The sequence below is a fragment of the Brachyistius frenatus genome, unplaced genomic scaffold (assembly GCF_029030835.1).
Source record: "Brachyistius frenatus isolate BFR_SWC_R1_liver_20210118 unplaced genomic scaffold, ASM2903083v1 Contig_2, whole genome shotgun sequence".
Taxonomy (NCBI): Eukaryota; Metazoa; Chordata; class Actinopteri; family Embiotocidae; genus Brachyistius; species Brachyistius frenatus.
Window position 1 is genome coordinate 7,245,373 of NW_027210601.1, and position 22,812 is coordinate 7,268,184.

The window sequence follows — 22,812 nt, forward strand, 5'->3', positions numbered from 1 at the left end:
TATAACATTGTTCTGGTTTAACATTGAGAATTTGAAGCCTCTTCAGTTTCTATTAACCCCAGACTTCACTATAACATTGCAAAGTGGACATGCAAATGATGAAGTTGAAATTCTTTGCCTGGATAACACTGTGCAGCTTAGCACCGGCACACTGTTTACACACACACACACACACACACACACACACACACACACACACACACACACACACACACACACACACACACACACACACACACACACACACACACACACACACACACACACACACACACACACACACACAAAGAAAGTGACTGGACTGTCTCACCCTGTATCCAGTTACCAGCAGACGATGCCATCAAGATGTAGGCTGTTTGCCCAGAGGAAAGACACCTCAAACACATTCAGAGGAGCTTTGCTTCTCCTGGCAGCGTGTCACTGGGCCAAGCAGATGTGTAAACCACATGGCAGTGGGAGGGTGAAATTGGTGAATATCTTTGATGTTTTTTTTTTCCCTGGCATGAGTTGAAATGATAAGAGCATAAAAATTCTATTTGTTTTCTGTCTGAGTGGCTCAGGTAACGAGGATGAAGAAGAGTCGTTTCCATTCAGGGAAGATGCACAGCTTTGTGTTGTCAGGTCCAAAGTAATGAACTAGAAAATGCATCCAGGAGACAACGTGCTGCTAAATATGCTGCATTTCTTCTTTCTTAGCAGACCGTGGTTTCAGTGGGGTTTCAACATGAACATAAACGGGTATTACCGCACCCAAATTCACTGCCTGAATTCACGAGTCTGGCGCCAGTTCATTGTGGATTGTATCCAGTTGTTGCATCCTAATGGGCATAGGCCTTGGGTTAATTTTCAAACTATCTGAGCAGCCTTTAAACAATTGGCATTGACCACTATATGACTTTGTGTACTCACCAAGTTGTAATCAACGAAGACCCTCCCCCATTGCGAAATGACCATTGCAGTCTTTATAAAGTATTTTTGAGGCTATAGGGAGCATTGTTCTTTCTCTGGCTTCAATTACTCCATTTTTTTTTTTACTTGCGTTGCAACAGTTGTTTGAATCGCTTCATGTAGCTCTACCACCGCCACCACTGTTGAAAATACTTTTCGAAATATAACCTTAACTTCAACGTCATCTCACTGATTGGTCCGAGAGGCTGAGCAAATCTGAACAGGGTATTCCAGACTACAATCGCAAAAACTGAAACTGTGAGCAATAGATGGGCGGAGCCAGGCGAGTCTAAAAACAACAATAACAAGCTGAAACTCGGGAAAAGTGCATGAAAGGTCGTTCGTTCTGGATTATCAAGGAAGCAGGGTAATTATTTAGAGACACAGTTTGACATGCAGAGCAACTGAGCGGTCGTTCACTTGTGATGCTATTTTCTTTCACTCTTCTCGTTGGCGCCTCATAAATATAGTATCGTCTTGTTTACTGAATTAAATATTATATAATGGCCTCTGCGTGTTTAACCTAATGCCGAAGTCATGAACGGGCTCCTAACTTTAGGCATCTTGCAGTCAGTGTTGGTCAAGAAGACACAAGCTTGAGAAAGGGGACATTCGCTTTTAGCATGCGACTGCAAAGTAATTCAACTCTGATGGCAGCTGCACAGGCCAGCGGAAAAAAAAACTTTGACAGTGGATGTGAAGGAAATGTGCAGCACAAAACAATAAACACACACTGAGCCAACATTTGGGATTTCATAAATTGAAATATTTCCAGCAGGAAATTTATTGGCAGGAAATGTTTGAACCTGAAACACCTTCCCGTGTCTCTCTACCTGCTACTTTATGATTTATTTCCACAACCTTAACAGTATTTTTTGTTTGGAGGAACCCTGAATCCGGCTGCGGCTTTTCATCCGGCACCAACAAAATAAACAGTAACTCTTAGTCACACCTGTCTATACAGTAAAAACTGGGCCACAACCCACATCATTTATATATATATATTTTATTTTTTTTGCTTTTGCTATGCTACATTCACAGCAGTAGGATATTTTCAAAATAAAAGCTATGCCGTAATCCACTGTAAATTCTTTGTTTCAAAGGGGAGATTCATGAAGTTTTTGAAGCACTGCAAATTTATTCTAGATTTGGTTGAACATATTAAAAGAGTTGTAGGTGCTCGTACATGCCAGAGGTCTTTTATTGAAACATGGTTCCAGTAGAACATAAATATGCAGCAGATTAGGCAAATCCAACATCCACAGCCTTCCATAAATCACTAAGCCAATTCAGTTTGCTCCCCCTATTTTTCTTTGACACCGGCTTTACATGTCGCCACCCACTGAAAAATCCATATTTTGTGGGCAATTTCTCTACAAGAGATTAATGCATTTGTGTGTGGTGTTAGGTACGTTTGTGGTTAATATGACAAAAGAACATGAGCTCATATTTTCACTTTTCAAAGAGCTTAATGTTTCTATAGTTATCCTATGTTTTTTCACAGCTTTGTTGAGCAATATATCATAATACCACGGGCTAAGCCACCCTTTTCCTGACATGACTAATGACTTAAGATTTTCTAGTTGAAACAGAAATGCTGTTCAATAACTGTCATTGGGTCAGGTCATGGTAACCTGAGGTTGCAGGAGAGTTCGGCCCACTTTGTGGCTTCACGTGCTTCACTGTGGATCGGTGTCATAGATGCACACTGTATGAACAAAATAGAAAACCCATATCAGACACAAGTTTTTGTTTAATGCTGGAGTGCATTTTTTTTTTTTTTTTTTTAAGCGTATCTTCCAACATGCTTAGAGCGTATCTTTAAGTTCAACTTTGATCAGGCATTGTTTGATATGATGCCACCTATTGTGTTGTTGTTTTTGAACCTGCGGTAATACTGGAATTCTGCATGGTTGACTGACCAGAAAGCTCTTCCTCATGCGTCTCTATTCCCGGCTGTCATCGCTGTCCTTGGAGTTAGTTTAATGGCTGTGATGCTTGAGAGCAAAAAAAAAAAAAAAGAAAAGAAAGGGAGAAGGAGAGAAGCGCTCTCAATCAGAAGGTCGTGCAAAGACAGACAGGGTTCAGAGAGGGAAAAGTCTAACTAATCGATAGCTTCTGTGCGTAACTCTTAACTTCCAGACTTTATAATCACAGTGCCTGTCAATTCGAATTAACGCAGCGTCTTAGTACCACAGACTGCTTGACTTTCAGCTCTCTTTCCCAGCCTTAAAATGAAGGGTTGACCTCTCAGAGTACAATGCACATGCTGGCAAAGTGAGGAATAAATTCATAGCATCCACACAGCAACAAAACCTTTCAACTAATGCTAAAGTCAGTCTGATTTAAGGGACTTCCACATGGTTTTGTTATGTAAAATATTCCATTCAGTTATCTGTCAGTAAATCTGTCTCTTCTCACACACTAAAGGATGCAGGTCATCTTATGGCCTGGGTGTCAGTGATCTGTCTGTAGCCACCAGCTGTAGATTCAGACGCTGTTTGGCAGATAGATACAGTATATTGAAAGACACCAACTACCAGCTCACTCTCCTTCCTGGTTGCCCCATTTAGAATCATATTTTGCTGTTGGCCGGCAGCTTGCTTTGTGCGTGTACTCTTATAAAAGTTCATTTCAAAAACTTATTGTAAAGGTTCGTTATTTCTGAGATTTATTTTAAGACCTTTGGAGACTTCATTTGTCATTAAATAATTCAAATATACAGTATAAATGACTTATTTGTGGTTTCACTGGAGTGTTGCTTGGGTATAAGTTCTTTCAGATGAACACAACTTCAACAGATGTTTCACAACTTGCAGGTCATTCGTTTTTTTTAAAAAAACCAAACTTTATTAATACTTTCTCTTCTGTTAAAAGCAGAATATATAAAAAGGATTTAATTCTAAGAGTTATTTTACAGAGCATCGTAGCATTTGCTTCAGAAAACAGAAACAAACCGCTACTTGTACAACGTGAAAAATGAAAGTCCTTCCCCTGCAGTGACTGAGCTCAACGGTGTCAGCATTAAAGAAAACAGTTTTTCTTTTCTTACCAGGAAAAAAATAAAAAGGTCTGTGTAAAGTTCATAATAATAAACACGTGTTGCTGCTACATTAAGGCCAAACCCCCTACAGACATGTGGAAAACCTCCCTGGTAAAGTGACATTTTTTTCTCTCATTTAAATATAGTCTTTGAAATTAAATAAAAATGAAAAGCTTGGCAAAAAGCAAGCAAGTATTGCACATCGAGATCTCCTAGTACCCTTCAAAATATCAAAACAAACTCACTAGTTCACGCTAGAGAGGATAGTCATAGCTGGGGTTTTCAGAGGAAGCAGCTGTTGTTTTACGATATCTTTTGTGGCTAATCATGATTCTGCGTCCACTTGGTAGAGCCTTTTAGTGCTCTTACTTCCCACCATTCTGTGGTGAGGAAGATAGATGTGTGAATGTGGAGCAGTGTATGAAACCAGGCTTGTTGTTTTGGATTAAGTGGCGATTAATCATCACAACCTATTTTGAGGTGAGAGAGGTTGACGGAGTGTCTTCTGCGATAAAAGAGCCATCAAGACTTTGATTTGACCCCGAGATTACCAGAACGGGACCATAACAGTCTTACTAACTTTTGTGTCTCATTAGTATGCAGTGCTATATTCAGGAGCAGTGCTGCTTAGCCTCCAAATACCTCCTCATTGGCATGGAAAAAACATGGAACGTGGAAAAACAAATAATCAAATATATATATATATAAAAAAAAAATGCATTTGACTCAATTGCACCATTAAACTCTCAAATCAAAACAGAAGGTTTTAAAATGTCAGGAAGCTTTAAAAATGAAAAACAAACAACAACAACAACAAAAAACTCAGGGGCTAGGAGCCTGATATGGCGCAACCAACCAAAATAAAAATTCAAAAGTATAATTCCGTATCAGGTCAACTGACGCAATAATTTAAGCAACAATAAGAGACTAATCTAAAATCAGGTGGTGGCCGGGGATAATGGTGTTTAAAAGACAAAAACAGGATTTGAACACATTGACACACAATCAACAGCAACAATACCATGAACCAACCGGACGGACTTTCTGTCTGTCCAAAGAGAAATGACACACACACACACACACACACACACACACACACACACACACACACACACACACACACACACACACACACATCGCTCTTTGATTATGCGCAGGAGTTTCTGTGTTTGGTAGTTGGTGAAGTCCAGACAGGAAACACAGATGAATGAGAATCCATCTCAATGAAATAAGTGTTTTCAAAGTGTTCATAGTGGAGTTTTGGTGGGTTTGGTGCAGCCGTCTTTATGCGTGGTAGAGCTTGTGCTCAAACTCGGTGGTGGAGCAGCTGTGAGGAGAGGCCATGTCTCTGTGGATGGGAGCGGGAATGTTGCTGCGGTGTTGGTGGTTGTCGGTCAGCGTCAGGTTCAGGAGGCTGGTGCAGGTGGGCAGGTAGACGTGCTGGACGTGCTCCACCTCTGACCGACACACGGGACACAACTGAGGGAGAGCAAAGAAAAACGTTCATTATTTAAAAAAATAAAAATCAAAAAAATCACCTGAATCTCAAGCTCATTATTAGAAATTTTCCACAGGCTAAATAATAAATGTCTACATACTTGTTCTTTATATTACACGTTGGCTTATAATACAAAATACTATAATGATTACAGTCTGACCGATTTATTGGTTAAAGCCCAATATTGGCCTAAAGCAGATATGTTGTATCGGCGTACGTGTTGGATAACCGCATTTTATACTTCCCAGTATTGGAATCGACCCCAAAAGTCCAGTATTAGTCGGGCTTTAATAATGATGCCCACAGCCTCACTACTTGGTGCACTACTAAGCACACACGCTCAATGCTATCAAAGCCAATACAGCGAGGTGTAAGTTAAGAGAATATGTAGTCACAATCATACCGAGCCTCAGAATATCTCACTCAGCCAATCATCAGGTAGTTATTGCTCAGGTCATCGGACAATTATCAGTGTTAAAATGGACACTGTGACAAATAGCTCGTAGTAAAGGGCAACACAAGCTTAATGGGAAATAAATGGCCATGTTTTGGAGACTATTTCTATAATCTTTCTTCCCTCTCTGGTCTGAAGTTTCTACGGACTCATTCTATTAGCTGGGTCACGTTTCCTCGTTGAGTTAATGGAAGGGAGATTTGCCTGGCTGCCATAATCCCTTCAGAACGAACACACACACACACACACACACACACACACACACACACACACACACACACACACACACACACACACACACACACCATCTGCCGTCACAAAGACGGGAAACATTTAGCTGATTAAGTGTGGTGACAATCAGGTCAGCAGAGTGTAAGCAAGGCTTTGGACGTTGTTTAAAGGACCATAAAAGGATGAGACGTTAGAACTAAAGTATAATTAAAGAGCTTTCAGTAAAACTGAACTCAAAGTAGGATGAGGTGCCTTGAGTCAAGGTCCAAATAAAACAGCAAAACTTTGATTTTCAAGCTCGTGTGGAGCTTTTTGTCTCGTTCGCTTTTATGAAGTACTACTTATAGGCCAGTGTTGACGACAGTATTTGTTGCATCGCAAATACAAGCTGCGCAACCATTTTACCCCACATGACTTTCGAAAAGGTGAACCGATCCTCGTGGAAAAACTGTGGCTGATCACCTTATCAGTCTTCCAGCGACGCGTGTGCGGACATTTCTCACCTGGAGCTGCGTTGCGCAGGTCTGGCAGCACACCATGTGGCCGCAGGGGCAGAATGCAGCGTCTATCTCCTCCTCGCAGCATAGCATGCACAACAGAGCCTCTCGGAGCTTCTGCAGTCGCTCCTGCAGGGCTCGGCTCTGCTGGCAACTGCCACAGTCCAGCCGCTCGTCCTGCTGGCTGTCCCTGCTTGGGGAGCGCGAAGGAGACGAGTGCCCTCCACTCTCGGAGCGGGACACCACGTCCACGACACCGGAGTTATAGAGCGCGCGGCGAGCGTGGTCGTACACTTCCTTGGAGGTGCGGCGGATGTCGAAAACATATTTCTTGCCCAGGTTGATGTTTTCGTTGAGGAAGAGGGAAGCCAGGTGGCCCTTAAAGTCTCTGCTGTACTGCATCATCACCGCATTGGTAACGGTGTCGCACCTGGAAAATGAAAAGATAACGCACGATTCCTGCCGTCAGTGAAACTGAGCAATATCCAATATTGATCAAATCATCTACATATATATATATATATATATATCTGCAGACATACTGTATACTGCGTTTATGTAATATGCCCCTTGCACTGTTTATTTAGGCCACACTTCATCTTCATCCTGTTCCGATTCCACATTCACCACTGAAATAAACACACTTGCAGAAGGATGAAGACATGCCTGAAAAAGAATCTGCAGACTCAGCGCTAAAACCCATGAAACAAAAGGACGGGGCTGTCTTTTGTACCTTTGTACTATTTTGATTGAGAACAATTTCATAGCTCAGCCATTTGAATTGTCCCAGCTCCCTGCGCACACGCACACATATTGTCTATGAAAAAAGAAAATGCCGTTTCTAGCCAACAATAGATGGTCCTGAGCAATGTGAATTTCCATCAACACTCATTTGAGTCAAGGATGACGTTTTCTGTGTCCTACTTTGCCTGCGTTTAAAAAAAAGGGTTCATGTGTACAAATAAGGGAGAATGGATACCATAAATAGAGGAGAACAAGTTTACAACACATTTGAAACATTTTTACATTTTCCTCACCGCACAGTAAACAATAAACTGCTTTACATCACCGCAACCTGCTGCTGTGGTTTCGGAAGGAAATCAGGTCAGATTGGTGAATGACTAACAACTCTAGTTCAGACTGCTGACAGACAGCCACGTTGAAACACAGAACGTTAACTGTGCCGCATGGTTTCAGATTCATTTGAACCGTTATCTCGGCTCCCGACGTGAGCTACTGTCTTAATTTGGAGGTACTGACTTTGTGGAACAGTGCCACGTTATCAGGAAGTCTGAATTCAGTTTTTGTCAAAATGTTCCAGCTTCAGTATATAACCTCGGAAGCGCATGCGAGCCACTGATCTTGGGATAAAATACTGGAGCTCTCACCTGTAGAAAGCGTGGGTCTCCGTGATGGCCCTGTACAGACCACTGGCTGCCCGGTTACTGATCAGCTTGAACAGAAGCACCACGCTGTCATTTGTGTCCTTGGTAACAGTCAGGTAGACACTTTTCCCCGACTGGGTGGCAATCTGGATGATGGGATAACTTATCCTAAAATGAGACGGTGACGGAAGAAATTGTTGAAGCGGGACATGCAGTTTCTGAAACCAAAAAGTTACAAAAACGTCCGATCTACTGCAGCATCCAGCGTCCCGTCACGTACACACACACACACACACATCTGGTGTGATATCCAAGCGGAAACCTACCTGTTGACGATGCTGAAATCCTCCTTGCAAATGGCGATGCCCTCGGGCCCGACTCCTATGGCCAGCCGTTGACCGTTAGCGTCGCGAGCCCAGTGCCACTCCACGCCGTAGTGCTCCAGACAGGAGACCAGCTGCAGGGCCTGATACTCCACTGAGCCCTGGATCGAGCCTTCCAGGGCTTTGTGTCTGGAAATGATGCTGCAGGAGGGGAAACGATGAAAAATGGAAGCTTGTAGTTTAATGAATTTTAAGGCTCAGATTGGAAAATGACACATCATAGGAGATGATCTTGCATCAAGGAACACCCGCAGCCACAGGTGTATTTATACAAGTAATGCAACACCAGTGTTTCACCTGTCGGAGTTGCGCACACGCACCATCGGGCAGAAAGCTCCGATGTCTCTTATGACAGCTGTCCATATTAGATCAGTGCTTTATCAGTATAGAAGAATGATTCTTTTAGCCATTAGAGAATGCTGAATTGGCAGATGGAGCTTGATAATATATAGATTGTCTGAACATGTAAGGAACAGTGCCATGGGCACAACAACTGGGTCCACCAGGCACTTCAAAAGGCTGCAGATACAAAATGGAGACACTGCAGTCTGGATTAATTACAAGCAGTTGTAGGCAGGGGAGACACTGCTGAACGAAGGGTTTATGAGAGGATAAGAAGGGATGTGGTGTTCACAGTTTCCTGTTGCGCTGTCAGATGTTTGATGATGCAACGGGGTCTGTGTTCTCAGACTTTAAAACCTTAAAAGTAAAACTGTCACAGTTGTTTTTGTTTACAGAGACAACGTTCAAGATAGGCAGTGGGAGGTTCTGTCAGTGAAACTTTGTAAACACATGCTATCTGATCTCCCGTCACTAATCACGCACACACGGCTCTGTGATGTACTCTAATCTAATGTCGTTCACCTCGTAAAAAGGTTACTGATTAAAATTAAAAGAAAGATGCCTCAAATTATACAAATGCTGTAAAACATAACAGACGGCATTAGTTAAACTCTGTTTAGCAGGGGGGGTTTTTTTTAATAAAAAAAATTTTGTGCTAAAGACAACATTCTGATGTCGTAAATTCAATTTACCAACAGCTGAAACGTGTCCTCCATGGCTCAGTGCCATTATCCACTATTGACTTTTCATCACATCGCTGTGGGGTGGACCAGTGCCTCCCTCAGAAAGTGAGAGGGCAGAGCTTCAGGAGCACCGAAGCAGATAAAAGGTCACCGGGTTGTTGTAATGATAGTCTGAGAGGACAGAGTGCGCTGCTTTGCATGTTTAAAGGATATTTAAATCCCTTCTGGTCGGGGTGATTCTTACTACTTACTAAAGGCAAAAAAGTGACGACCTCTTCCGTGAGAGTGCAAGCCATGTATTCACAATTTAACCATTTCTTAGTGGACAGTCCCAGACATTTGGAAGCCCCGTGTTGGGTAACTCGGAGAGTGTTGTACCTGTTGATAGTGGCAGTGCTGGGCTCCTCGCCACACAGCTCTGAATACCAGTACTGCGCTGTGTTTTGGTTGTAGTCCCCAAACTCCGCCTGTGCCAGGAGAGCACTCAGCTCCTCTGCTTGTTCTGAGCCCATACGCAGGTGACCGTTGTGGAGGTCCTCCTTCACGTGCATGAAGAAGATGTGTCTGGTGGACAGAAGGGAGAGTGGGGGGGAGAAAATATGAGAAATATTATTACTAACATTATGATCTATATAAAGATGGGTCTCCTTGAACACATTTCAACTAAATGAACAAACTTAGCCTCCCTGCCGTCGTGCACACTCGCAAACAAAGCCCACTTGAATTGAACGGCTAACTTCTATGAGTGATGGTCCAGGAGTTGCCAGAGCAGATGGTCATTGCGAGGCTTGAATTTCACCAGGTGTTTGAGTGTGTAAGCGTGTGTGCAGCTGACATTGGTTTTCTCGGTTTCAATCCCTTCCTCAAAACTAGACATCGGCACTGGAGGCTCAATAAACTGAAAGTTGAAGGAAGGCTGTTGTCTCCAGTATAGACTGTACTTGGACTTTTACGGTGGTGAGTCAGTGAGGGACTGGACTTGCAGTATACTGCTGGGCCTACAACAGGCAGCACCACTGTTATACAGTACGGTAAGTTTTCATGTTGAATCCACATCTCTTCCTCTGTGGCTTGTTTTAAAAAAAAAAAAAAAAATGCAATACAGCCACCTAAACCAAGTTACTTCTAATCTTTCTTTGCCTGACATGAACAATTATTGTTCAAAATGAGGCGGATTTATAAAGTGACAGTTTTGAAAACAGTTCAAAGATTAACGGTGATCAAAAACAGCAATTGTTATTGTTTGGGCTGCATGATTAAAACTAGAACACCGAGTTCTGGTGTGTCCAAGGAAAACAGCCAAATTCTCAAAAAAATAAGCCCTGGCAGGTCTTTCCATTGTTTTGACCCGAAGATGTGAAGAATTCCTTCCTTCTAGCAGCAGGAGACAAGACGTCAACAGGAGAAACACCCAGACTGACTCAATCCTTACATCATGAGTAGCTCTGAACTGCAGTAACCTTAAGAGATCCTTCCCCGAGTTGACTTATAGCCCAGTAACCTTAAAGAGAATGTATGCCAGCCTGCTTCAAGTCACCTGGCTCTCAAACCAGTTGGGCAGCTTTCAACTGGACTGGAATTGTAAACATCCTGATTTTTTTCTGTCATTGTTCTCTTCTCACAGCCCTCTACCTTAAACCCCGTTTTCTCTCTCTTCAATTATTTCTGCCCTCCATATCCTGATGTGATAGACTAAAAGCACACTGCGCCTGAAACTGCTTGTTATTTCCACTCAAAAGGAAATCTCCCTTAAGGCCACAGTTCTCTTTGAAGCACAATGCTAAGGGAGACATTTCCATGTGTGCAAATCAGGTCATACCGTGACTTGAGGATAGTTGCGAGGGTTTACAGGGACGCTTCGGGTGGAGTGGGGGGGGAATATAGCGCATATCAACTCTTTCATTGAGTTCATATTAACTCATCATGTTGTTCTTGTAGGAAATCCATCACAGTAAGTTGTGTGATGTTTCCTCTGTCATCGTATAGAACAACAAAAAAAAACAAAACAGACTTTTGCAGGAGCAGCAGACACCTGGTGACCAAACACACACACACACACACACACACACACACACACACACACACACACACACACACACACACACACACACACAGTGTATTGCAACGCCTTTAAAAACACAACAACACAGACACACCCAATCCAACGCACACTCGCAGTGCTTCCAAGGAGTATCAACGGCAGCAAAAGCAGCTGTGAGGCACATAAACAAAGTCAGTCTACACCACCCCTGATAAAGCCAGACTCTAACAACGAAGCCCCGTAGCTGACTGGCCTCAGGCATAACAAACAGTGCTTTGATATGGTGTTAAACATCCCATTCCCTCTGACACACACACACAAACACTCCGCTCTATTGTGTCAGGCCCAGCAGGCGTCATGTGATGGAGCGCTGCTAGTTTGCTACCTGCCTCATGCAAAACAATAGGGCTTGCTTGACTGGGAGTTTACTACAGGTTGCCGACAAAAGGTTACTGTAGGGCGAGCTGCGGAGGTTACTGTAGTTCAGGCGGGGATTGGCAAGAGGTTAATATTGGGCGCTCCACTTTAATATATGTATATTTAAAAAAAAAAAAAAAAAAAAAAAAAAAAAAACAGCCTTCAGGACGAGTCTCGGCCCGTTGATAGTTTGTCGTCGAGTCGATGACAAAATAAGAAACACGAGGAGGCATATTGGGTTTAACCTCTGTGTTGTCTGTGAGCACGGTATGCACTCTTGGCCTGTACAGTAGACCGCTGAGCAAGAGATCAGACTCCTGCCTTCACATTTTTGTGGGCATCCATATGCGTGTAACAGGTGTGCGTGCTTTGCTGAGCTCAGGCCAAAACTGAAATGACCATCTGGAGGAAAACATCTATTAAATGCTGTAACGTAGAACGAGTCACGCAACTCTAGATCCCCGGTAGCCGTTCCTGTCGGACTGCCCCGAGAGCCGTCAAATACACGTGCACAAGAACATCGCAAACGCAACAATCAAAACTCGCTACACAACTCTTGTTATTAAAAACGACAATAACGTAACAAAACATACCACGGCAAACACTATTCTATCAACTCAAGTACAATTTTTCTCCAGTTGTGACTGAGTTTGTAGCCCGAATTGAAAGGCTCAATATCACTTTACCATAAAGTAGAGGGAAGATGTGACAATAATTACATGTGTATTTCATTTAATTCATGTATTCTTAGATGTATTTTCATGTTGTGTATGTGCGTTCATCATGTCAGACCGGACTGAGGGGCAAATAAGAAATAAAAATAAAATTTAAAAGCGATAAATCGGCTTATTATCATATACGTACAACGAGTACGCCTACGCCTTGTCGGATGATATCGGTAAAAAAAAAAAAGCTTAGAGAATCTATAGGCTATCTCGTAAAACTCTCCAGGGAAAGAAGCAGATGTTTATCGGTCTCTGAACAACCTCTATGGGAGACCGTTTCAGTCCACAGAGGACCGTCTCACCGTCAGAATTGATTGGTCAGTCGGCGGTACTTTGGTGCGTTTTGATCTGAAATCTTGAACATAACCTGCTCCGGAGCAGGTTAGCTCTGCAGCATAAGTTACCATGGTGACGCATCCCGGTAAGAAGTGGACCAGCGTCGTAACACTGAAAACCCGGAGTTTAACCTGAAGTTACCTCCATAACCGCAAATCCTGCTTCGTAGTACAGGTCTCGGGGAGAAGCATGAGCCCAGAAATTGACATCATCTCCCAACATGGAGTTTTAGACTGATTTGTTGACGCAGGCTCAATGAGATAATAATAATTTTTTTTGTTTTTTTTAAACTACCAATTTCTTTTGCGGCTGCCTTTTTCAAAAATTATTCTTGAGGGAAAAACATGAGACCTATACGCGAGAATAAATATGTTTGGCCACACTTTAAAAAAAAAAAAAAAAAAAAGATGAGACGTTAGACATTTACAAACCCATCAGGTTTACACATCCGTAACCAAGGCGACAAGAGACAACAGAACGGATAAACGAACCCCTCTTGCTCAAACAAATGGTTTTCTGAGCAGATGAGCCAACTGTGACTCTCTTGAGAGGGACTTGTCTAGACTGGATCAAGGACTTGAAATCTGTCTCTTGCTGGGACGTGACGATGCCACGCAGCACTGGACTCGCGCTCAAGAAGCAGTTTCTCAGAAGCCAGACGTCTCAACGGTGTGCCTCAGCTTTGATTCACCATGTCAAAGACCAGCGCATGCTATTATTCAGACGCTCGTGCATCATTGCAGAGAGAGGTGACCTTCTAACACTGCGGCCGGCATCACAGCTTTGCCTTGTTCTCCAGGCTGACCCTCACCGACGCACCGACTGAATGCCAGGAAGTCTGTGCGGAGACCAAAGTCTCCTGGCCCACTTCTACTGTATTACATTGTGTACAGCACTTGGCTTTGTCCTTCACAGAGATAACCCATAATCAAAGTCTTAAGAGGGCTTACTCATTTGCCGTCATAGCACTGCTGTGAATGTTAACCGTGCACAGGTGAAAGAAATGGTATTCGACGCAGTGTCAGTGGGGGATGGGGGGAGGGAAAGGTCATGTCGGGGGCCGCAGGAATGTTTGAGTATTTGATTGCCTGGCTGGAATAATTCAATTAAAGCAAGCCTGAACCCTGAGAAATATCTGAAAATAGGTCAGTGGCTGCAAAGCCGGGCTGGGGGAAGAGGAGATGAGGATGAGATAATTCAAATTTTTCTGTTCATTTCTTCAGTTGAATTTATGAACGTTCCAAATTGAGACAAAAAAAAAAAAAAATGCAGTGTTTGTGCTTTTTTTTTTAGCAACTCTGCTGAAACCAGATACATATGTATATACTCTGGTGCAAGAGAAAAAAAAGAAGAAAAAAAAGAACAGAACTCATTACCAAGTCAACTAAACTCTCTCCAGTCTGTTCCGCCCAGCTATTAAAAAAAAAACCCAGTCTCATTTTAATGTTTTCTGCCCCAACACAGTGTGCAGTGTCAATCGGTTCACCATGCAGAAGAACAAAACGTCCCCACCAACTGAAACCCAACACCTCTGCCTAGAGACTACACTTTCACCCAGCCAATCACCAGCAGACTTTCAGACCTCATCGGTTGGACTCGCAACAATGCGGTTTGTAAGCAAGTCAAATAACACTGCCAGAAGCCATGTGCTGTGAGGTTACTAGCAGTCAATGAACTATAGTAAACTTTGCGCAGCATCTTTTCCCAATTTATTGCCTGAAACTATAAAACAATTTTTAATCTTAGACATGCAAAACAAGCTGAACTGAAAGCTGCCCAGCAATAAAACAAAGAAGCTGTTTGTGTGCTAAATTCCTCGTGTTACAGCCTGGTGCTCTGTACTAGATTTTGAAACAGTGATTACAGCCAAGCATCAATTCCAAGTTCAGGCACCAAACAAATACAGCACTCCTGGATAAAGGCTCATGTTATTTGTAAAAAAAAAAAACAACAAACAAACAAACAAAAAAAACAGGGCTATGTTACTGAAACACACAATAAACTGAGCAGGTAAGAGACTCAGAGAAGCTATAAGCGAAAATTACTGATGGCGGAGGATGTTGACAGAAACTTTGTTGTGCTTGCAAATGCCTAAAGACCCACAAGCACGTCATGTGATCTTTGGCGTGATCGTCTCTGGAGCTTCCCTCAGTGTGCTGAAAACGATAACTTGCGTGTGCCTCGAATAAATGACCTCAAACGTGTAAAACGTTCAGATGAAGCGGTGGTATGTGAATTCAGTCAGAGAAAAGGCTCTCTTCTCAGTTTCAACTGGAGATCTAATACTGCAATTTCATGTCGTAAAAACAGAGAGTGCAGCCGAGTTCAGGCGTTTCTTCATGCATTGCCAAATTTGGCTGCACTCTGCCTGCACTAAAAATATGTGGCTGTTAAAGTTATTAAATGATGATTAATAGAAAAGTGTGGCTACATAAATACAGAGTCAATGCTTCCCCCTTTTTACTCCCCCTCGGTCGATCCAGAGTTCATAGACAAGGAAAGCCCCAGGACAAATCAATAGGATCTTACATAATTGATGGGATTACATAAGAAAGAAAGAAAAATGTCCTGTGAGAGCAATGACAATCAATAGTGCAGAGTCCTTCAAGTCGGACTTAAATACTTTTAGTCTGCCATTGTTTCCATCACAGAACAAACTGTTTAACAAAAATTGGACATGTTTGTCCTTGAGTCTGCGTGTCTGTCTTTTTACTTGCGTCACGCTCTCCTAGTTTTAGCTAGGACTGTAAGTATTCAAAGGCACAATGATTAAAACACTTCTTCTGTAGTTACATCTCCTGGTTTGGATTTGAGTTACAGATAAGCTGAACCCCTAGAGAGGTGAGCAGGTTAACAATCAGGACCTCTGATAAAGCTTGCGCAAATCGCTGTGCCCTTTGAGGGTTTTCAGCGTTTGCCTGATCAGAATGCTAAATACGAGGGCTAATGAAGGGAAAAACATTCACATATTTAAACCAGGAACACCCCCCCGAGCAAGTGGTGCTTAATGATGCAGATAATACAGGCTGTTGTTGAGGCCCATGGGTCGGCATGCCTCAACCAATAACAAGCGTTATTCCAAGCAGATCAGTTGATACGTCGGATGTTTGACACGCAATTCTGAGCTGCTTTTGTAGACACCAAAATGATGAGGCCGAGAAACTACTGAAAGCACCTTCAGTGCAAAACTTGTTTTGTGGCTTTGCTTAAAATGGCACCTCGAAAGTCATGTGATGCTCAAAAACAGAAGCTGAGAGAGCAGAGAAAAGCCGAGAGCAGAGCCAATTTCATGCATTTGCAAAAAGTGTATTAAGCAAGCTTGGAAAGGCAGACTTATAAAACAAGCCTGGGAAAGAAGGGCAAATAGAAAATCTTAAAGCAATGAGATTAAAAAAAAAAAAAAGAAAAAGAAAAAAAGCTTTTAGAAGCAAAGGGACACGGCTGCCACACATGCAAGCTGAACCTAAACCTCACAACTCAAAACGGTTGAGAGCGTTAGAAAGAGCCCATCCAAAACGTTATTAACACTAGGTAATGTATTACTTATTGCAAAAACATTATCATACAGTTTTGTTATTAATCGACTACACGGCTGTATTATAAACCCGCCTGTACGCACTATGTTTTTGGTTTAAATACTAGAGAAAAAAAAATGTAGCCTTCAGTCTGGATAGCACATTTTCCAGCACAACTAGACCCTTACCAAAAAGGGAAACGGCTTAACAGCACGCACCCAAAAAGGCAGCTGCATGTGAGCATGAACAGTCGAGTGACCTGCGAGGCTTTAACGTGGCACCGGAGTACACAGCAGCTTGTATAAGCAGCTCTGCGCAGGTTCAGCAGGTTATGTAATAAAGGCCTATAAGAACGGCATAGAGACAGGGCGGGCGGGCGACCGACCCCTCCGCTCGTATGAAACTTGCAGCAACCGCGCTGGCCTTTGCCTTGTCCGTTCTCTGCCGAGAACATTTACTCGCATGCACCAGCTACTTATGGAGCTACTGCACATTATTCAGTATCCTAAAGAATTAAACACGCGTTTAAATGGTTGTGAAAAGGGCATGTTGGCATGCGACCCACTAAAAATGTGTGTCCCGCTTGCTGGCCTGTGAAAATGTCTGCAGTCAGAGCAACTTGTGTGGAGGCTGTGCTAGATAAACTAGGTCAAAGGTGAAAGCACTAAAAAAAACCAACAAATGGGACCCTGCCAGGTCTTCCAAGCACTAATTTACTCAAAAACAACAACAGCTTTACTACCGCCTTTTGCCATGAAAACAAATTCACAACATTACATTTCAAAGAAATGCCATGACTCTGAATGTAGCATAGTGTGCTACTACTGTGTCATCAACATCTCGCCCCGATTTGTGGAATGAATGCCAGCATTTTCGCCCCCACCTCTTCAACATCATCGCGTCTGAGCAGATGGATGGCACGAAGGCTGCGCCAAAATTAAACACATTACTTGACAGCATGGCGGTATACGCCATGTGTGAGTATTTTATTAGCGGCAACCCCACATACCCTCGCCTGTCATCTCGCGCCTTTATCTCACTTTTTTTTTTTTCACAACGGAACAGCCTCCCCCCCCCCCCCCGCCCGACGCCAGCCATCTGCTGATAACCCCTGCTAATTTAGTGGAGGTCAGAGCGCAGGCAGCCAAGTGTCCTCCGTGCTCTCTCCCTCCCTCCGCACTTTGCTTTCACTTTCCTCTTCAAAAGGTTGCCAAATATGGGCCGGGGTGGGGGTGGTGTTGGGGGGTGGGCGGTGGGTGGTGGAGAGGACCGACGGAGAGGAAGCGTGAGTAAGCAGGGTTTATATCCAACAGTGACAAAGATGTGACAACAAAGAGCAAAGTTGATGTCTTTATAGAGTGGAGTGAAGAAGGAGGGAGAGGGAGCGAGAAGAGAAGAGGACACCGCCAGGCAAATCAAATGAACAGCGCTGATGGCATGCTGCATGTGTGTGTGTGTGTGTGTGTGTGTGTGTGCGTGCGTGCGTGTGTGTGTGTGAGGGAGGACGAGAGCAGAGTGGTGGATCTTAAAAGGACACCAAACAGGTTTCAACTCGAGTGTGTCCTCCATCCACATCCACGCTTCCAGTCCTGCGATATCAAATACTTGCGAGACCACCTGGGGGTGAATTTAACATGCACGCTATCACTTCGGATACGGGTTTTTCTGGACTGGTTCCGAGGGCTGTGAATGCACTTTCTATTTATAGTTTCAAATGGAACTGGGGGAGGCGAATACTGAATCAGGATCTAGTCTAGTCTTGTCAAGGCTTGTTACTTTGTTCCGATTATACATTTTGTTTTTAATAATCTAGGCAAACGGTAAGGCGAGATGTTTCTTTTGATTGCAATTGTGTTGCTTAAAATGTAACTATTTTATCACAGATGCATGTGATTCAAAATTAAAAAAAATCCCACGAAGCGGTCGTGAAATTTGTATCCTTTCAAAAAAGATCTCACAAGCATCACTATCAAACAGCTGCAAGTATGACTAGCAATGACCACATATTCCTGTGGGAAAAAAAAAAAAAAAAAAACTACGAGGAAAATACCCGACACCGGCCTTTTTACAATCTGCATCTGCAAAAATGTCAAATGGAAGGCTTTTGTTCAAACAAAAAATGGTGACAACAAGTGAGACAAAAAGTTATTTTGAGTTGAATGGGAGCAGTGACAAGAGGTCCTGGCTGTCACAGAGGGTCCCTGGGGGCCGGCTCAGAGCAACACACAGCCCCAGAGCTGCTGGATCACATTTCCTGCCTGCCGCTCTACCAAAATGACCTGTAGTAACCCCGGAAAGGACTCCGGGTAGAGGTTACTACAGGGCATTTCCACTGTATTTGAAACAAAGTGATCAGATTATGGCCCGCGAGCTCGCTAATGGTGGTTTCGTTTGTTTCAGCACATGCTCATTGCAAGTCGCGTAGAGTCACGACTAAATAGAACAATTTATATCTGAATATGAAACACGGATGACTTTCTCTGGACTTTTCCAGAGAAGGTGAGTTCCATGTTCAAGGAAGAGAATGTTTCATCAAGGAGGTAATTAAATACAATTAGATCTGGTCTAATGCCCATGAATGTCCTGGGCATTAGACCAGTCATGCTGGTAAACATACCTAGTCTGTTCCTGCAGAATGAGATGGGGCTCCACAAAGAACTTGACCCGCAGCCTCAGCCGACAGGGCGCCACATTATCCATCTGCTGGCCGATGCGATTCCTCAGATTCAGCCACAGGTTCTCTCCTTTGCTGCCTGTGAACTGCAGCCCAAAGTAGTCCACTTCAATTACGCCCAACTTTCGACAAACCTGGAAAGAGATGAAAGAAAGGGGGGCACAAAAGTTGAAAGCAATTGAAAAAGGATCCAGAAACCAACTGTGTGGAAAAGAGTATAAAGGGACATATCAAATCATTCAGACAGGAGGCTTTACAGTTATTGTTGCCTACAAAGTGTGACTTTTCACCACAGGGTAGTATAATAAGGTCACTAAACATCTTAAAAAGGGCTTCAAATCTTTTTTATTTTCATGGATTAATCTGTCGATTATCCGATTCGTTTTTTGGTCTTAATAATGTGAAAAATGGCAACCGGTGTTTCCTATAGCCCAAAGTGCTGCCAGAAATATCATATTTTGTCTTAACCATCGATCCACAAACAAAAGATATTTAGTTTACTATCATAGAGGACTACAGGAACCAGAATACATTCACATTTAAAGAGCTGCATTGAGAGAATTTGAGCATTTTCCCATCAAAAAACAAAAAGACTCACAAAGAGGAAACAGTTGGAGATTAATTTTCTGTCAATCAACTCAGCAATACACCAACTACTCATTACAGCTCTACAATAGCAGCAGGTTAAGGTGTCCTTTATCAAAAACAATCCATTCTAGGTTTTTCATTCCAGTGACATGTGGAAAGGATAAACAGAATATAATCATCAGTGAAGTTTCAGCAGATTTTCTGCAAACAAAAAAGTGCTTTCATGACATTGTTCGTCTGCTACTCCAGTGATACGTTCACACATATAAAAACCCATTAATATTCTAAAGCTCACTATTGCTTGGAAGCGAACTTGGAGGCTCTCCCGGGGAAAAGGGGCTCATCAAACCCGCAATCCCACGCCCCCTCGGCGGCAGCGGCCATGAGGTTATTACATAACCGCTGGTGGGCATCCGAAGGGAGCCCGGAGGCTGAGATAAAACTCATTCATACCCAGGGAAAGTTGGGAATACGCCATGCATACGAAACGGCTTTTTATATATAATTTTATTTTATTAGCAGGAACGAAATTATGGAAGAAAGTTCCTCTGCTAACCTTGCCGTGTCCACTTTGGAGGGAAAAAGAGGTGAAGACAACTTAGTTGAGAAGCCTCCGTTTTGAGTGAAGCGAAAGGTGCAGCTTGCAAAAGGCAGAAACAAATGAACTCGAGTAACCTCCGGACAAAGCCATCTGCCTCTGACTAAGCAGGTAGAGGTGACTGTCGGCAGTTTCTCGCCAACGTGTGGAAACTTCCTGACACGCACAATAAGAGTCATACATCGGCAGTGAATCGAAATGTTCATATTTCATTATTTAAAACAAATGCATCTTTCTTTTTTTTTTTTTAAAGCGCGCAGAACATTTTGTTTCGTCCGTCCTTGTGTGAAACAGCGAAGTACATGCATTGGTAGTTTTGCTGCTGCTGCTGCTGCTGCTGCTCTCCAACTACACACAGTGAAGCAGTGAATACTTATTAAAAATCGTGCACAATCTGGGTTCCCCTTAATCTTCACATTTACCGGGCTATTTGAATCACAAATAAGCGACGAACCCATCAAAAAAAGATGAAGTTTAGGAAAATGGAAAGTTTTTCGACTAGTTGAGAGCACCGCGGACCGTGAAACCGTGCTTTAAAATATGTTCTCATTCTAAATAAACGTGATGTGTGTTTAATCGCAGCCTACCTTGCTGAGACAGTCTTCGCCGTTCGCCTTCGCATCAACTTCTACTTCCATCACCACCGAATCCGGACGAGTAACGTGGCAGAGCATTTTGGCCGTCTTCCGTAAAAATCTTTGGTGCACCACTCTTTAAAACGATAAAAAAAAAAACCAATTCTCGAGCCTTCTCAGAAACCCTCTTCATCAAGCCTTCATCACTTTCTTAGCCCTTTCACTCCGTGTGGCGAAGCTTCAGCCACCAGCTGTAGGGTATATCAATGAAACGCCACGCACAGCGCCGCCTACTTTGCAGCTGTCCAATGGCGTCCGGTTTGACATCGTCGCTGGAAAATGTTCACCAATCGAAAGTCGTGTTACATCCGCACACTGCTCCGGCTCGCGGTGTGAGGAGTCCACTGCGCCCTCATCTGGCGCCTGTTGCGCCAAAAGTGGCTTTTTTTTTCTTTTTTTTTTTTTTACACTCACCTGCTCCTAATGAATTAGACATTTCAGCCAACTCCAGCACATCTCGGGGTGAGTTTAATGGCTTGTGTACGGTTTCCCTCCTCGGTTTGTGTGAATAATGGATGGCAATACACTCCAGAAATAGCTGTTATAACGGAAGAACCTTCCGCCTCGGCAGTCTGCTGTTGCTGTCCTAAGCTTTAATGCATTTTTCATTTTGGTAGCTTCGTTGTTTCCCACTTACCCACCACTTTTCTATAGAATTGTAGCTTGTGTTACAAGGAATTTTTGTCCTTGAACCGGACTGTCAAAATGACAGTGGAAACTTTAAAAAAAAACAAAAAAACAATTACGTTATAGGGCATTATCAAGGTTGGGAACAAAGGGCTGAGATAAAAATGTTGGCGTTCTTCAGTACTGATAAGAAGTCTGATCAAATAATAATGAGGTTATTGGGATCAAAGTTGTTTGGCATCTCAACACGTTTAACATCTGGCCTCTGCTGTAGCCTCAATGTTAACTTCCTACTTTGGTGGCTGAAGGTGTATCTCTGTCTACATCAATGACTGAAAGAGATTAAATAATTTAATATTTATGCTACCTCATCACTTCCATGGCACTTACTATTTTGTGACATACATTATTCAGCAACTAAATCTTGCAATGTCTTCGGTGGGAGACAGCCTAGTCCTGAAGACACTGCAGAAATCTGCCGCCACACTGGGGAGACATGGTGTTGAGCCAAGCTGTTTTTGTAAGCCACGGGACATTTTAGAGTCCAGGCTGTGTGCCTCTCCATATTTTGGTACTCTCCCACCACTGCATTCCTGATGTCGCATCATTGACTCATAACAAGAGGAGATCCTCAACACCATCACTTCATCAGTGGAATTTAAATATTCATTTTGACATACTGCATGCATTCAGATGCATATTGTTTGCACGTGTTTCTGTGGCTGTGTATCTGGATCTTTTTTTTCAACCGATCAAGATAGAAATTATGACGATAAGGAGGCAATTTCCCCCCCCAGCTTTGCTTTGTCTGTAATTTTTGGGCTGGTGTTGGTTCATAGTCATCATATTCCTAAATTTTACCTGCGGACATCCAAGTCCAAGGAGTTTTGTCAGATGAGAATCTTGCATTTGTTCATTCATTTATGACATCAAAGTTTCCTGGAAAGTTATGCACTGTTTTTGCAACCGTGAGGAACATCACGTTCCTCAGATTTGCCAAACCTGCGATAACGATAAATCAATTGAGCACCGACAGCATCACTATGGCCTCAATTATATAAACAAAATAAGACGAATGAGGCAAGTTTATCATCAGCTGGTTCGAAGGGAAGATGCACATTAATAGGTTGCACCGTGTACACAGTGAACGACGGAAAGAAAAAGTATGACCAATGCTTCCACGAAGAATGAA

The 22,812-nt window shown here is 43.0% G+C and overlaps 3 protein-coding genes across 7 annotated transcripts in view; 1 reads left to right on the forward strand and 2 right to left on the reverse strand.

The window, feature by feature from the left end:
* The window catches only part of jarid2b (jumonji and AT-rich interaction domain containing 2b), a 267,034-nt gene that overhangs the window by 72,953 nt on the left and 171,269 nt on the right, over positions 1-22,812 (reverse strand). The window lies entirely within an intron of this gene.
* The window catches only part of LOC138620366 (nuclear transport factor 2-like), a 396,989-nt gene that overhangs the window by 64,810 nt on the left and 309,367 nt on the right, over positions 1-22,812 (forward strand). The window lies entirely within an intron of this gene.
* Positions 4,834-21,151, reverse strand: mylipa (myosin regulatory light chain interacting protein a). The gene is made up of 7 exons (XM_069697395.1): positions 20,946-21,151; positions 19,116-19,306; positions 9,843-10,028; positions 8,383-8,580; positions 8,060-8,224; positions 6,678-7,101; positions 4,834-5,470 (listed from the first exon to the last, which is right to left on the reverse strand). Exons 1-7 carry the CDS (start codon positions 21,030-21,032, stop codon positions 5,276-5,278), a joined length of 1,446 nt encoding a protein of 481 aa, XP_069553496.1. The 5' UTR covers positions 21,033-21,151; the 3' UTR covers positions 4,834-5,275.